General features: G+C 45.4%; 1 protein-coding gene across 3 annotated transcripts; it reads right to left on the reverse strand.

Annotated features, from left to right (window-relative positions):
• Positions 1-5,365: 5,365 nt before the first annotated feature.
• On the reverse strand, positions 5,366-16,764 carry LOC136749476 (calpain-9). 3 transcript variants are annotated; one of them, XM_066703825.1, is made up of 21 exons: positions 16,610-16,764; positions 16,296-16,476; positions 14,973-15,042; positions 14,697-14,815; positions 14,362-14,495; positions 13,193-13,364; positions 12,621-12,692; positions 12,333-12,424; positions 12,151-12,225; positions 11,853-12,025; positions 11,458-11,612; positions 11,056-11,264; positions 10,810-10,846; positions 10,575-10,649; positions 9,998-10,058; positions 7,907-7,971; positions 7,464-7,532; positions 7,181-7,259; positions 6,775-6,891; positions 6,477-6,535; positions 5,366-6,375 (listed from the first exon to the last, which is right to left on the reverse strand). In XM_066703825.1, the coding sequence occupies exons 1-21, from the start codon at positions 16,747-16,749 to the stop codon at positions 6,349-6,351; spliced, it is 2,181 nt and encodes a 726-aa protein (XP_066559922.1). In that variant the 5' UTR covers positions 16,750-16,764; the 3' UTR covers positions 5,366-6,348. The 3 variants fall into 3 exon arrangements, with proteins under 3 accessions (XP_066559922.1, XP_066559923.1, XP_066559925.1); XM_066703826.1 differs by having other exon boundaries at positions 16,614-16,707; XM_066703828.1 differs by lacking the exons at positions 16,296-16,476; positions 16,610-16,764 and adding an exon at positions 15,260-15,530.
• Positions 16,765-17,293: the final 529 nt, after the last annotated feature.

Genomic DNA, 17,293 nt, shown 5'->3' on the forward strand with positions numbered 1-17,293 from the left:
ACTCGCTGTTTGTTTGTGTCTTTCCAACTCCCGCAGCTCTCGGTGCGCTCGGCGATCAGCAGTGTCCGGCCCAGGCGCTCTCTATAACCGCTTCTCAAGCCGTCTCTCTCCGCCCCGGGAACAGCACCGAGTCAGCCAGTCCGCCGCGCCGCGCCGCTCGGCCAGGGGGCGGGCCTGCGGGATCATACGCAAGAGCAGTAATATTAATGAGACTCCCACGGAAGATCACGCCCCCGCCACACGTATAAACCGCATACTCGCCTTCAGCAATAATAATCAGCATGGGCAGCAACAAATACATCTACATTTTTAAGTCAAAGAAAACAACATTTCAGCGTCTGATCTTTTTATCTGTCTATCCCCATGTGGGAGTGCAAATTAAATAACCAAAACGACATCTTACTGCAATGTTTAACTCCATTTGTGTATCAATGTTATTAATTTAACAATGCACTTACGTGTTGCTTGCGCCAGCAGTTCAGCCCTAGCTATGGGGAGCTACAGCACAATGTACTAAACGCACAGATTCATTACACTGGCCACACCTTGCAACCATGCACAGATATTTTGGTTTCGTTTCGTTGTTTGTTTCAAAATAGGTTAAAATCACATGTGCAGGACAGAACATTATTTGGAAATGGCATTTAAATTAAGGTAAATTGCGCTACTTCCGCCTCTAATTGCATATTCAAGTCAAATGGATGAATATAATCTGCTGCCCGGACTGGGGCGTGTCTAGGCGTTTGCATTATTCATGAGGAGCCGCATTATGAATAATTAACCACGGCGGGCCATTGTCGACCAGGTTTTTCTTCAATTACATAAAACGAGGTTGAAAAAAAGTTTTAAGGTATAAAAACCAGTTTCACACGTCGGTGTGGGTGTCTATTAATCAGTGCATTGGTTGTTTTCGTTTTTGTAAGTGTTTCTTTTCGATTTATAATATATATTTGTGTATATATATATATAAAGACAGTCACATTTGGGGAAGGTTAAATAGTACAGCCATGGAGAAGAGAAGCGGTTGATCGAAGCAAGTAGAAACATCCCGGGCAGGCCTTCATCCAGCAGGGGATCGATATGGGCTGACTCTGATGGTGATAGATGTATATATAAATAATACATAAATAAAACATTAACATTTCATGGGCACTGGGAGCCTGTGCGCTTCTCGCTGCACAAAGTAGGTCATGCTTTTACCGTGTGTCGCTGTAGATTACCGTCCGTGAGAGAAAGCTTTCTATACCAGCTATAGGAAACACACAGGCCGCCTCTCTCCGCTTTCATGTCCTGTTAAAGGTCCTGTATTGCGTTATCCGCCGGCCCTCGCAGGACTACAATGGGATCCTACAATATCCTGAGCCGAGCACACTGGCCCGGTTAGGCGCCTCGTTTTGGGGCATGATTGCTTTATATTTTTGGAATTTCAATTATTTAATAATAATAATAATTATTATTGGTAGTAGTAGTAGTAGTAGTAATAACTACAACCACATTAATAGCCTAGTTCAATAAGTCGAATAATTAGTATTATAATCATTTCTTTAAATATCAGATTCATTCGTGTCATTTATGGATTTATGCTAACCACTGTTTAGAAAGCTTTGATTCACACCTATTTTCACAGGCAAACTCCGGGCGCTGCACACACGTCACCCACTTGTGCTGGTGTGCTGTGGACGATCCCTAGCTCAGCCCAACCGAGCCTTTAATTGACAATACAATTGCTTAACTTTAGTTTTTATATAGATTTTATGTATCATCGTTATCCGCTGGTGTTGCCAGTTCTGTGTCTTGTGGTTTTCATTCCAACTGAGCTCTAAGTGACCAATGTACGTCATTAATTAGACCCCTGCAGTGATGAACAGCTCAAGGAGCAGGGCTGGACACTTGAGCTGGCGATATAAGGCCATACAAGAAAACAGATACAGTGGGGGGAAAAGTATTTGATCCCCTGCTGATTTTGTACGTTTGCCCACTGACAAAGAAATGATCAGTCTATAATTTTAATGGTAGGTGTATTTTAACAGTGAGAGACAGAATAACAACAAAAAAAAAATCCAGAAAAACGCATTTCAAAAAGGTTATAAATTGATTTACATGTTAATGAGGGAAATAAGTATTTGACCCCTTCGACTTAGTACTTGGTGGCAAAACCCTTGTTGGCAATCACAGAGGTCAGACGTTTCTTGTAGTTGGCCACCAGGTTTGCACACATCTCAGGAGGGATTTTGTCCCACTCCTCTTTGCAGATCCTCTCCAAGTCATTAAGGTTTCGAGGCTGACGTTTGGCAACTCGAACCTTCAGCTCCCTCCACAGATTTTCTATGGGATTAAGGTCTGGAGACTGGCTAGGCCACTCCAGGACCTTAATGTGCTTCTTCTTGAGCCACTCCTTTGTTGCCTTGGCTGTGTGTTTTGGGTCATTGTCATGCTGGAATACCCATCCACGACCCATTTTCAATGCCCTGGCTGAGGGAAGGAGGTTCTCAACCAAGATTTGACGGTACATGGCCCCGTCCATCGTCCCTTTGATGTGGTGCAGTTGTCCTGTCCCCTTAGCAGAAAAACACCCCCAAAGCATAATGTTTCCACCTCCATGTTTGACGGTGGGGATGGTGTTCTTGGGGTCATTCCTCCTCCTCCAAAGTTGATGCCAAAGAGCTCGATTTTGGTCTCATCTGACCACAACACTTTCACCCAGTTCTCCTCTGAATCATTCAGATGTTCATTGGCAAACTTCAGATGGGCCTGTACATGTGCTTTCTTGAGCAGGGGGACCTTGCGGGCGCTGCAGGATTTCAGTCCTTCACGGCGTAGTGTGTTACCAATTGTTTTCTTGGTGACTATGGTCCCAGCTGCCTTGAGATCATTAACAAGATCCTCCCATGTAGTTCTGGGCTGATTCCTCACCGTTCTCATGATCATTGAAACTCCACGAGGTGAGATCTTGCATGGAGCCCCAGACCGAGGGAGACTGACAATTATTTTGTGTTTCTTCTGTTGTCACCTTCTCACCAAGCTGCTTGGCGATGGTCTTGTAGCCCATTCCAGCCTTGTGTAGGTCTACAATCTTGTCCCTGACATCCTTGGACAGCTCTTTGGTCTTGGCCATGGTGGAGAGTTTGGAATCTGATTGATTGATTGCTTCTGTGGACAGGTGTCTTTTATACAGGTAACGAGCTGAGATTAGGAGCACTCCCTTTAAGAGAGAGCTCCTAATCTCAGCTTGTTACCTGTATAAAAGACACCTGAGAGCCAGAAATCTTGCTGATTGATAGGGGATCAAATACTTTATTTCCCTCATTAACATGCAAATCAATTTATAACTTTTTTGAAATGCATTTTTCTGGATTTGTTTGTTGTTATTCTGTCTCTCACTGTTAAAATACACCTACCATTAAAATTATAGACTGATCATTTCTTTGTCAGTGGGCAAACGTACAAAATCAGCAGGGGATCAAATACTTTTTTCCCTCACTGTATCACTAAATAAAGAATGTTCTTATTCTTAATAATCTGTTGAGTGCTCTGACCTGCAATGTGACTATAGTGTCTGGCTGTAACTCAAGTTCAATCTTCAATTAATCAATTATGGGAACAAGAATCTTAGAAGTCTCTCACACACACACACACAATGGCAGACCTCCTGCTGATCCTGTAGTCTGCATGTCTGGGTGTGACCCCAGGGCAGTGAAATCTCCTATTGAACAGTAATGACTTCAATTCACCCATGTCCCTGACTTCCAACACACTGCTATTGAATCTCCAGGCTGTACTATACTGTGTCATATTGTACTGTACTGCATTGTGCTGATGATGCATATTCATATGGATCTTTTTGCAAAGATCAGCTGATTGACATGTGCGCTCGCATGCTTCAGATGATATAAGAATAAGTCAGTAAGCCTCTCCTTCCCCTATGGCCCCTAAAGGAGAAGTGAGACAGTACTTGTGGGAACTGCGGTTTTACAATCGGTGGCTTATGGTGAACTGAGGTCCTAATAATGACGCCCTAAAGGAGAAGATGAGAGGCTGAATCATAGCAAGAGAGAGAAAGCAGGGAGGCATTTATAGATCCAGAAACTTGCACACACATTTATTTTTTGCACATAAGGATGTGGGTTGGAGCCGTTGACAGGTTTGACTTGGCGTTTCCAGCTTGGGGGGGTTAAGGGAGGCCTGAGGGATTACTGTAGGTTGCAGTAAGGGAACTCGGCTCGGACAGTTCACGTGCGAAAGACTATTTCACTGTGTGCTGGGATGATCAGCATAACAATGAGCAGAGTCACTAATTGCAGACAGGTTTGTGGACAGGTATATCTGGAACCAGGGCCCAGTTGGGAGGTCAGAAACCGAGTCAGGTTTATGAGCTGGGCAGGTGTAACTGAATCCAGGGCCCAGCTGATTGACCCCAGGATATGAGTGAGAACAATTGAAGGACAGAGCCTAAATATAGATGTTTGTCTTGTTGAGGCAGAGCACACAGAACAATGGTCACACCCTGGAATCATGGGGAACAAAAGCTGTTCCCTATAAGGAGACTGCAGATCTGTAACTCAACATTCAGACTCACTCCGTTGAATCTAGAGGCTGCGTCCTCTGGCCTTCTGCCGCTACGTCACAAGAAAGAAATATCAATTGACCAAATCAGAGCCGACTCCTTTTTCCTTCCACGTGCATTAGAGTAGATGCCTCCCTAGGGGGGCCTGGGACCAGTGTTTCTCGGTGCAGGCTGTTCACTGTGGCCTTCATACCTGGATGCAGGGGCCCCATTGTTCTGCCGTTTCTCTCTCTCTCATTCCAACACAGTTCTCAGGGACTTAATCCAAGACCTTAATTGAACTAATCATGTGCTTAATCTGACTCTTAACACTGCTTAGCTTACAAAACATTGGAGAAGTGAAGCGCCTCATCATTTTAGATTTAACTTGATTCTGCCGGCTGTTGTAACATAATTAAAAAGCTCCGACTAGGCAAATTATTACATCAATTAAGGTTTCAATTAAGAGTCCGAGAGCTCAGCTGGAATAAACAGCAGCAGCACGGTGGGACCCCAAGGAGCACTGCGGTTCTGTACACACTGGCACAGTCCCGGCTGTCTGCTGTACGCTCGGAGTCATGCTTCGCAGCCCGGCTTCCGGGGCCCCACTGTGCTGCGGCTTCTTGTTCCCGCTGAGCTCTCGGGTCCCGTCTCCTGTTCAGACTCGGTCTCAATACAGAGCTTTGTCTACCCCAGCTGGCAAAGACCAGTAACTGCAGCTAAGCCAGAGAGACGATTGGTTGTTGGTCATATTGTAGCCTAAACTCATTCCATTTCACTGGGTTTCAGGTGAGTCTTCCAAAGGAACCACTGAACAACTGATGATTACATTGTTTGGTTTATTTCTTTTTAATAACATTCGTATTTATTGGTAATGCAGGATATTGTCTGGTTTGCAGTGGTCTGCTACACATTTTCCACAATATAATATCTTCATGAATCAAACAAGGTGCCCTACAAACACAATTGACTAAGACAAACACACAAATTGGTGATCACAGGGGAATGAAACATATGAATACAGAAGTCAAAGTGAATGGTCAAACACAGGACTCCACAATAGGCACAGGGGCAGAGTGTGTGTGTGAGAGATTGTAGTGGGAAAATGTACTTTTATTATTTTCTTTATATTGTTAATGGTTTAATGTTAGTTCGGTTTTGTCTATAATGCAAATTAGTATGTATTTTACTCTGTACAGGGGGCCACTTTAATTATTAGTTACTGAAAGCATTTTGGTCTGTAGTTTCATACCAACTTCTCAGGATGCTACAAAGATCTACCAGAGTCATGTTACCCTGTCCCAGTTAATTGTTTCTTGAATTATATACAGCAGTTTTGGTTTTGGTTATTTCAATCAATTACTGTCTTTAGAATTATTCAATCAGCTATTAGCTTTTAGGTTAATTCATTCAGCTACTGCCTTCTAGGATATTCAATCATCTAAAACAGTTAAACAGTATAAAGGTTGTGTGTTTTGGGGCACAGGTATTTGATTAAGAACTTAAAACAATGTGTGTGATAAACATCTGCTGCCTGAAGAAAGCCGACCAGCACCAATCAACACATCAAACACAACAACACTAACAAACCAAGCCTATGTTAATAGGACTGCAAGACTGCAACCTATTGTCCATCTCTGAAAATACAAAAAGGCTTCTCCAGCTCACATCCTCAGTTTATGTTTCTTCACTTCATGTGAGAGGAGGGCTCAGAGTTAACCTGTATTCATGTTTTAAGTAATAAACTTGTTACATCTTCATCTGTATATTCTGAGAATGTACTAAACCCCTACAAGACTATACAGTCAGTTGTAGATTGTCATATGAAGCCACTGTAAAGAACAGAAACAAAGGAATAATATATCAGTTAATACAGAAATGAACACAGAAGTGCAGTGCAGTACAGTGTGTATTTTCTCAGCCTCTCCCTCACCTGTCTGTAGTTCAGGGTGACTGTCCCATTGCCCAACATGTCAAAGGAGCGGAACTTTGCTGCAGAAACAGAGACACCCGGGTGAGACGCACAAACACAGGGACACATCGATGCACAGACACCAAGAAACACAGACAGGCACAAATAGCAACACACACAACAAACACATAGATGCACACTGACACACAGAGACACACACACACACACACCCGCTCTCCTCTCCATCTCTCTCCCCCATTCTCTCTTGTCCTCTCTGTCGGTCTCCCTCCCTCAGACACACTCTCCCTCTCCCTCTCACCGATCATGGTTTCCAGTTTGAGCAGCAGGTGCAGGAATGCTGGGAAAGAGAAGGCCATGCTGGCATCGGAGAAGCGCAGGCCGACGAGCTGCAGCACAAAGTCATCCAACCTCAGACCTGAGACAGGAGCAAACGAGCATGAATCACACACCAGCGCCTCTCTCCCGACCCCTGAACTGCAGTACCCTCTCACACTATACATTATATCACACATGCTGTGAGAGTATAAGAGCTACATGCTGGGAAGAGGGAAAGAGGGAGATGGGGAAAGAAGAAAGAGGAAGAGAGAGGGGGAAAGGAGAAAGTGTAGAGGTACAAAGAGAGGCAGGGAGGGAAGGAGGGAGAAAAAGAAAGAGTAGAATGCAGGGAGACAGCACTGAGTGACTGTGCCATTGCGTTGTGCTACCTGCAGCCTGCAGAGCTGGGATTATCTCAGCGTACTCCAGGGAGCAAGATCTGTTTGTGTCAAAGGCCATGAAGATATCCTGGGAAATTAATTATATAAAGAAATACACAATTAACCTGAACTGAATGGAATAGTGAATGAATTCATGAACACATTACACTTGTGTAGGATAATAATACTTGTGTAGGAAAGGACAGTGAAGTGATGGGAAGGCACCTGCCGCTCTCTGGGACTGGGACAGGCCCCTCCCTCCTGCCCCATGCCGATCGGCCGCCCAACTCACCGTCCACTTCCTGATTTTCTCCCACTGCGGCTCAAAATCCACCCACTCCAACTTGCCAAAGCCCTTGGTCTGTGATAACAACTTCATCAAGGGCAACAGCAGCTGTCAGTCAGCCTGCAGGGTTTCCTGACCACACCCCCTTTCTAAAGTGTTGTACTGTACTATATGTAGAGCTGTATGTGTAGTGTAGTCTGTCGTATTGTACTGAACTGTGCTATTTACTCCATTGTAGTATTGAACTGAACTATACTGTATGGCACTGTATTCTACATGGTATAGTAATGTATTGCACTTGCATTGTAATTTGATGTACTGTACAGTATTCTGTGATATTCTCATGTTCTGTACAGTACTGTCAAGGATTTTTACTTGTACGTTTGTGTTGCTATACAAACGCATTGTATAGTCCTACGTGAGGACTATTGTCTCTGGTGGAAGGATACATCCATTAAGGCCAAGAAACTCTTGCAGCGCTCCATGCAAAACTCGTCCTCACTCCTAGCCAGCACTGCCACAGCAACCAACAGGAAGCAGGATACAGGAGACAGGAAATGGGTCACAACAACAACGATGACAACAACAACGACAAAAACAGAAAACAGCAGGGGAGTACACTGGAGTTCCTGTGCTGTGAGGCCTGCACTTCCTGCGTCCTGTCTGACTGTGCAGAGACAGCAGTTTCTAAAGACACAAAAGTGTTTTAACCACAGGAAAAATAAATACAATATAAATAGGACATTAAAGAATCACTGTAACTGCAAAACAACGCAGTAGCAGAAGTCACTGCTGTGGTAAACACCTTAAAAACAAAACCGGGGCCCTACAAAATCCATTAGTTACATACCTCTGTCATTCAGATTTCAACTCTTTTCTCATATTTAAGCATTGTACAATAATGTTACTTTGTGGTGGGAAAAAAAGACTGAATATATCAAATGTATGAAAATGTTCGAATTTAAACATAAAAACAAACCAAAAAAAATCTTGTGGCGCAGGTTTGCAAGCAAATTCATGATAAAATATTTAAATGACAAATTACCATCTTAATACAGTGAACAAAACTAAATGTGTCAATTGCAACAAACTTTCAGAGTTAGTTCGGAGCTCTGTATTAAGTTGCAGACTAGCTAGTACGGTACTATCATCCCCAGCTGCGGACTAAAGTTAGAACTCAGTGCAACAAAAAACTAGCTGATCCCCAGCTTTAGTCCGACACTAAGGATTAGGGTGTTGTTATGCTACCAAACAGGAAGTGAAATCACTGAAGAGGGCCAGGCACAGATCTAGAATGACTAGAATCTATATGTATGGGGCACACAGAACATATAGGACATCTGAGCAATTGTTTTTAACATTTTTACAGAACGCCGGTGGTGACATGCATACAATTGGCAATACTAATCGTGTTAAAATGCCAATGCCATATGACAACACAATATAATTCTTATAATAATTCTATATATTTTCTAGTAGCATAGTCGATATTTTTTCTTCAGAATAAGTGTTGTTCATGAATTTATATATATATATATATATATAAATATATATATACAAAAATATATGTATGGCACAAAAATACATAGCCAAGGCTAAATTGCATTTCCCATTGACCTATTATCCAGACTAAACATTTAATATGACGTTGGTCTGAATTATTTAAAAGAAATGAACGAATGTGATGCACAGGCTGAGTTTTGGACCCGGCGCCCCAACACCACTCCTGTACAGAGCTGCGGTCCCGAGCTGGAGCACCCAGCGCTGAGCCACACCCTGCCCTGGGCACAGTATACTAATATACTATATTGGCATATACTAATATATGAAGGTTGGCTACATACAGCCAACTATTATATAACTTCATATTATATTGCCTTACAATTTCAGCTGGGTAATAATTCCTGTAGAGCTTTCAATACCCTACATTATCAGGTATTTCATAGTATTTAATTAAACCTGTCAATCTAAAATTTGTACATTAGTTCTTTAAGTTTGTGTTAGCTGTGGTGTCAATTTCAGCCATGTACATCAGATAATTTGCTGCTATTAATAAATAAATGTTGTCAATGTCAAAAACAAAAATGTTAAATAGGCTAACTGTATTTTAGAAGAAAAAGAAAAAGAAAGATTTGTGGTTATGAATAGAGTTCAGTTAGAAATGTAGTCAATACATTGATGTTTCACATTTTGTTCCCCTTAGTACGGTACTATCCATAGCTAGTCTGTAGCTGGAGTAGGACTAAGTTAGTCCCGTTAGTCCTCTAGAGGGCAGCAGCAGTGAATCTGGGGTTCATTGCAATGGGTATTTAACTTGCATACTAGTTTAGTACTAACCACGGGATCATCTCCAGTTAGTGCTGCTTTCAGTTCATTGCAATTGACTCAATACGTTCAAATTATTTAATTTACTTTAAAGTTCTGTCAGACAATCTAAATACAGTCTTTTAACCTGTATCCTTTATTAAAGTTCTCCAAAACACACTGGCATCCATGTTTAAACCCAAAACAGAACTCTAACCCCGTGATCCCAGACTGACCTCCACCCTGGACGGCCTCCTTCAGCAGTCTCTGCAGCTCCCCAGCAGCACAGCGCCCCTCCTGGTCAAAAGAGAAAAAGACAGTGCAACTTCACTGGACTGAGATGCACTGACCAGCCACTGGCCACACACAGTTTTTCAGGTAGGACACCACAGTGTGTCGGTCGGGCTATTCTAGAATGTGTTTTGTTGTTCTGGAGTGTGTCAGGATGTTCTAAAGTGTGTTTAGGTATTTGGAGTGCAGTCATGCACAGCTTGATCCTTGATCCCAATTTAACATTTAAAGTAAATTGAGTAAATAGTCACTGAATATGATGTTGTAACTCTATAAATAAGGTATTGACTGGAAAATCTTTTATTGTTACCTTAAGTGTAATACAGGTGTATAAAATATGCTGTCTGAGTGACGTTTATCACATTTCCATTGTTTGCTTTGTGATAATGCTCTGCGAGTTGTGCAATTCTCGCCTACGCAGGAACACAACTCTCACGTATCTCAAGGGACTTTTTTGTTCTAGAGTGTGTCACTGTGCTCTAGAGTGTGTCTGGGAGTTCAAGAGTGTGTCGAAACTCTCACTGTGTTGCTGTGCTTCTTAAACAGCTGCTGGGCATCTTTCAGCGAGGGGAGCACTGACCCACTGGGGGAGGGCAACTGCAGAGAGAGCGCAACACACAACACACCTCCATTACAACCAGCACCACAGCAACACAAAGCACCTTGTGAGAGATCTGTGATCTCCACAGCACTTTACTAAATGTCCTACACAACTACAGGAGTTTAAGCATGGAGGAGGAGGACAGACGGCTATTACCTGGTTGCGGAGGTCAGTGTTGGCTTTGTCGGCCGGCCTGTTAACAAAGGGACACGGATCGATCAGTTCTAACCAGAGCTTCAATCAGTCAGACAGTCAGTATCAAAGACAGTCAAGTCAGTGTGTCCCTCAGTGAGTCAGTGCACCTGTCAGTCACTGTGTCAATCTCCTGATACAGACCATTATTAGCACACCATACAACCACTACACCCCCCCACCAAAACAACAGCAAACTGCCCCACTCACGCCACCCTGCCGCCCTCCTCGGTCAAAACCCGCAGAATGAACTCTCCCTCCTGATTGGGCAGGGAGGTGGAAGGGATGATGATGTAATGGCCGGGTGCCAGACAACCGCGAATCACGACCTCCCGCTGGTCGCTGTAGCAGGGGGTACCGAGCACAGGGAAGGCCTTCACGAGGTCATGGGGGGACAGATACACCAGCTCGGATTGCACCTGGAGGGGGGAGTGGGGACATGACATGAAGGGAGGAGACTGAGCCGGTGGGGCAGGGGAGGTGGGAGGTACTGGTACCAGATGGCAAGTGTGTGTCCACTGTTTGTGACGAGTGTCTGTGTGGGAGAAGTTACCGGTCCAGGTGTGGGTGTGTGTAGCAGCTTGTCCCAGGTGAGTGTGAGTGTGTAATAACCTGGTAGATGTGCAGGCCGATGTTGAGGGAGACTCTTCGGAGGCGATGGTTCTTTTGCATCAGGGCCACCAGAAAGTTGCAGGTCATCGTGGCGTCTTTGGTGTCACTCTTTGGCAGCAGGGTCAGCCTGAACTGGGGGTTCAGCCAATACTGCACTGCACACACACAATAATTGAGCTTGAGGACTGTGGTATTGTGCTGTACTACAACCACTCTGACAGACTGTATGAGCAAACAATACCAACCCTCCCCCCTCCATGCCCTGTACTCCATATCCCAGTACCCCCTCTTGCTCTCTTTCTCCCTCCCTCTCTTCTTCTCCCCATCTCTCTCTCCCTCTCTGTGTCCCTCCCCCAGTACCACCAGTACCCTGCTTCCATACCCCGGGTACATACTCTGTGAGTTAGGGGCCCCCCCCGCAGAGACACCTGGACACCAGCGCCCCTCGTGCAGGTCGCAGTGCCAGGGCAGTGCCACCCCTGCCCCATCCCCCTCGCTCAGCGTCGCGTCGCTCAAGTGACACACCTCCACTGTGTCGAAACTGCGTCGGAAATCTGAGAGTGACATCCTTAACACACAGAGAGAGAGAGAGAGGGAATTATGGAGCATTTTTAAAAGAGACTCTCCCTGACAGACAGTGATAGAGAGAGACTGTAATGACTGACCAATGGACAGAGACAGACAGATACTGACCAGAACTCCCCGTCGTCCAGCTGAACTCTCTGTATCCTCTTCTGCTCCTGGGTGCTGACTGAGCTCCACTCCACCCTGCACACAGCAACACACACTGTCACACACTCTACACCCCCAAAACCCCACCTCATACTCACCCCCGCCCCTCATTCTCTCCTCCTTCCCTCTCCCCCTCTCCGTACCCATTACTGTCACTCCAGGGCCCGGTCCACTCTGTGTGGCCCCAGGGGTTTCTGACTCGAACCAAAGTCACCAGCTGCCTGTCAGTGTTCACCTGGAACAGAGAGAGAGAGATAATTGGATGGTGGAAAGGGGAGAGATGGAGAGAGGGATGCAGGGGAGTGGAAGAGTGAAAGAGAGGGAGGGATACGACAATGTAGCAGAAGAGACCATTTTGCTGTGCTGTGTGCTATACTGCACTGTGATGTGGCTGCAGTTACAGCTCTGTCCAGCAGAGGGGGCTGTCTCACCTGCTCCAAACTAGTCACACTGTAGGCATGTCTGTACACAATTCCCTCTGGATTCGCCTGCTCCAGTGGTCCCTGCAGGAAAAACACAGAAATTGTTTGCGATACCTTGTGCGCAGTGTTACCTGTGTGTGCAGTGTTACCTGTGCGTGCAGTGTTACCTGTGTGTGCAGTGTTACGTGTGCGCGCAGTGTTACCTGTGTGCGCAGTGTTACGTGTGCGCGCAGTGTTACCTGTGTGCGCAGTGTTACGTGTGCGCGCAGTGTTACGTGTGCGCGCAGTGTTACCTGTGTGCGCAGTGTTACCTGTGCGCGCAGTGTTACGTGTGCGCGCAGTGTTACCTGTGTGCGCAGTGTTACCTGTGTGTGCAGTGTTACGTGTGCGCGCAGTGTTACGTGTGCGCGCAGTGTTACCTGTGCGCGCAGTGTTACCTGTGTGTGCAGTGTTACCTGTGTGTGCAGTGTTACGTGTGCGCGCAGTGTTACCTGTGTGCGCAGTGTTACCTGTGTGTGCAGTGTTACGTGTGCGCGCAGTGTTACCTGTGTGTGCAGTGTTACGTGTGCGCGCAGTGTTACCTGTGTGTTGGCACAGTTGATGAGCGCTCCTTTCCTCAGTAGTTGGGACAAGAAGGGAGCCAGGTCAAAAGGCAGCGTTGCCATGGCGAAGACCTCCGTCACCCCACCGGTCATATCCACCATGGCCTCGTGGGGAAAGCCCATCTGCAGAGCCTGGTACCCCCCCTTCAGCCTGCTCTCACACACACACACAGAAAGAGACCAACTTGTCAGAGAAAGTGGTCTAACAGTCAGAACAGATACAGAGAGTAAATGTATATATATATATATATATATATATATATACAGATAGACTACTGGTAAAAAGTTTTAGAACACCTCAATTTTTCCAGTTTTTATTGAAATGTATGCAGTTTAATGTGCCAATGCACTCTGAAATTAAAGCATAGAACAAATAAACAATTGGAGATAAAAAATAAATCATGGATTCATTTTAACACATTTAAACCCCTTACACTGACAAACCCCTCTGGTACCGTAATCCATGTGCTTCTCTTTAATCCCATGTGTACTCTGCACTGTTGTGTTGTTTGCCAAGTGTTTGGAATCCCATGAAAGCCGAGACTCTCAGCTTTCTAATGATGTGAAGCATTCTCTGATGTGATTTCTGAAATGGGGGGTGGGGGGATATCTGGTCTAAGTAGGAATACAAAATCTCAGAAAATATTGACAATTATGAGCATTTACCCCCCGGGCTCTGAATGATGGCGGGCGACACGGAAACTGTAAATCGGATGTGTTTGAGAATGAATCGCACTGATAGCCAAGAGGATAAGCTTTCATACGATGTGTGCATTGTAGGAATACAGTGTAACGTTTATGCACAGGAGTTGCTCTTAACACTCCCAAATGCTTAAGAGGCTGTAGTCACACACTATATAACTGTGAAATTTACATTATTTTTCAGTCTTTGGTAACCTAAACTTTTTTTTTTTTATCCTCTGGCAGTTTACCGCTTACCTTTGTACCATTTCAGGTTATTCACTGGACTTGAACTGCTTACATTTCAATAAAAACTGGAAAAATGGGGGTGTTTTAAAACTTTTGACTGGAAATGTATACAGTATATGCAGAAAGACAGAGAAGTGTGTGTGTGTACTTGGCATAGACGAAAGAGAAAAACGGGCAGATCAGTGTTCACAGATACAGGCAGACAGAGCTGTGTGTACTTTGCGTAGGCCTTCTCCAGCAGTGCACTCCAGAACTCCTGTCCGTCCGCAGAGTGCAGGTACACCAGTTTCCCATTCTCCGTGGGCAGGAAGTCATCGACCACCACTTCCTGCCATTGGCCATACTGCCAAAACTGAGGGCAGAGAAGGGAAAGAGAGGCGTCAGCAGGAGAGCAACAGAGAGACAGTCAACAGAGCAGGAGAAACAGAAACAAAGGGTCAGGGGGTCACTGGACAGATGATTCACGGGTCAAAGAGTCAACGAAGAGAAGGGTCAAGGGTAAAGGAACCAAGAGAAAGAAGAAAAAAAATAAAGACTAATCACCAGCACTGACCCGGAAGCAGAAACGGCCGGTGTACCCCTCTAGGAATTCCTGCCCGCCTGGCACCACTTTCTCCATCAGGTTGCGATACAGAGAGAGAGACGCCACTGCCGACAGGAACCAGCAGTCACCTGCACAACCACAACACAACACTGCGCTGAGACAGTGTGCAACAACAACACAGTACGTAGTGAGAGAGACAGACGCCGCTGAATGCCATCACCTACACAACAGACAAAAAATGAGAGAGAGAGAGAGGCAGAGACACACAGAGACAGCCTCACGCACTGAGTTTCCCTTGGCAGATGTCCATCCTTGTGGCTCCATCCAATATGAACTTTGGAAACTTGCAGATATCCTGAAAGAGAGGAGGAAAAAGAGAGGGGGAATGATAAGAGAGTGGAAGTGAGGGAGAGGGAGAGAGGAAAGGGGAGGGAGGGAATGAGAGAGAGGGAGGAGTGTGTTAGACAACATGCTACTGGAGTTTTCAGTAGCATGAACTCCACACAAACTTTAATTTCACCATTCCCAGACCAGTACCTACATACATGGGATTCCTGCACGCTAGGACTCACCTTCAGGTTCCTTCACCCACTCGGAGCATTGCATTTCACTGAATGTAGCACCAGGGGATGTCCGTCTCTGACATGCCAGATCTCATTCAGTACGTCTGTGTGTTTCAGTGCATCAGTGCAAGTGTCTGTGTGTGTCTATGTGTCTATGCACGTTTCAGTGTTTGAGCGTAGGTTTGTGTGTGTGCTGTGCGTAATGGAGACACTATATACGTCCTGAGATCACAGATAAAGACACAGAAAGGTGAGCAGTCAGTGCGTGTGCGATATTTGTCTGTTCTTGTTCAGACACATTCCCTCATTCCAAGTCAACCACACCTTCTACACACCGCAGAAGCTCCTCTACAATGCATGCCACTATTCACACAACACAGTACTGAACAATGTCATGAAATGCTCTGCTGGCCATGCAGTATAATTTAATAAAATGATCCCACGGGTATTGCTCTGTAAATTATTCACTGAACCAGGACCAGAGGGCTTCTCCCATTTCAGTCTTCCAGTTTACATAAAGAATCATCAAAACTCAACTATGCCCGGGCAAATGCAAATTTGAAACAAATGGTTCATCGTATCGTGTTTAATACCTGATGTATGATAAAAGAGTGGAAGTGAGGGAGAGGGAGAGATAAAAAGTGAGTATGTCAACTAAGCATTTAAATATAATACCCCCTAAATACAGTCAACGGGCTGGTTTCACAGACGCACATTAGCACTAGTCATGGACTGGTCAATGTTAGTCAAGTTTTAGGTTTGTTTGTTTTTACGTTAAGCGTCCGGATACAACCAGAAGGTGTGTGAGCAAAGTCTCAGTACAGCAGTTTCTTCCTCCAGTGAGAAACCATTTTGAAAGCTACCCGTTCATATACCCTCCCGAGATCTTTGGACTACACTGTAAAGCTGGGGATGAGTGCCAAGTTACACATTATTTCTATGCTTCACAAACTGCACAAAACAGAGGAACCTGCGGCTGGTGTGAAGTGTGTATTAAAAGTTCACTGATGAGGACCGCCGTGCAGTGAAGTAGCAGTGCTGATACCTTGGCTCTTCTCCACTGGATTGCGGGGTTGTGCTCCGCAGAGCTAAAAGGGAAATTCGCATCAACGAACAGGTCGGCGTCCGGCCGCGGGGGATCCGCACCTCCAAGCGGCGAGGGGCCGCCGTGAGTCCGGGGACCCGGCCGGGACATCGCGCCTGCGCACTTCCACTTTTCCGTGCCTCTGTAGATGCATCATCAATTTGTATATTAATCGTTTTATCGATTTATTTTAAATGTAAAAGCGTAATTAATTGAACCTGCAAACAATTTCAAATTAAGCTTTAGTTTTCCAAAGCTCCATTATAGATTTATACCCACGACTGCAACTCCGGGGGCCGAGTGGCTCTTGCAGTTTCCGGCTCTCCTGCGCTGTCCGGAGCTGTGTGCGCAGCGGGACGGGCGCGGAGGAGGAGCCGCACACCTTCTTAAAGACGCAGCGCCCAGGGATGAACATGCGCAGTGACACTCTCACACCCCCACATCGCTGCTCCAGGCTAGCGCCAAACTCAGCTCCTGTCCTTGGGCAACGTCTAGAGCTAGTCGTCAAAGTGTCGCTCACTCCCTTAATGTATACATTTGTTTCTCCTCTGCAGAGTTTATTGCACAATAATGTTGTAGCCCGTTGCATTATAACACTCAATGTATATACAATACACATATATTAAACCTCTGCAGGGGATGCATGCGCACACACACATACAGGGGAGGCTTAATCTGTACTGTGCAAAGTAAACAAATACATGAACACAGATACATAACTATAGGCAAGGGATGTGGAGTATTGGGGGAATACAGCTCAAGCACCACAGCTGGTTGAGACTCAGAGCTCTGTGAACCTCCAGGGCTCCCCGATGGACCTGGCTGAGCAATCACAGGGCCCAGGCGTGTCTGCAAGAGGCTGTGCACTCACTGGCATGGTGGAGACGTGATCCAGGGATTAAAACGGACAGACAGGGGAAAGTGCTCAGGGCCGCATATTCATAAAGCGTCTGGGAGTG

Source organism: Amia ocellicauda, chromosome 5 (assembly GCF_036373705.1).
Source record: "Amia ocellicauda isolate fAmiCal2 chromosome 5, fAmiCal2.hap1, whole genome shotgun sequence".
Lineage (NCBI taxonomy): Eukaryota > Metazoa > Chordata > Actinopteri > Amiiformes > Amiidae > Amia > Amia ocellicauda.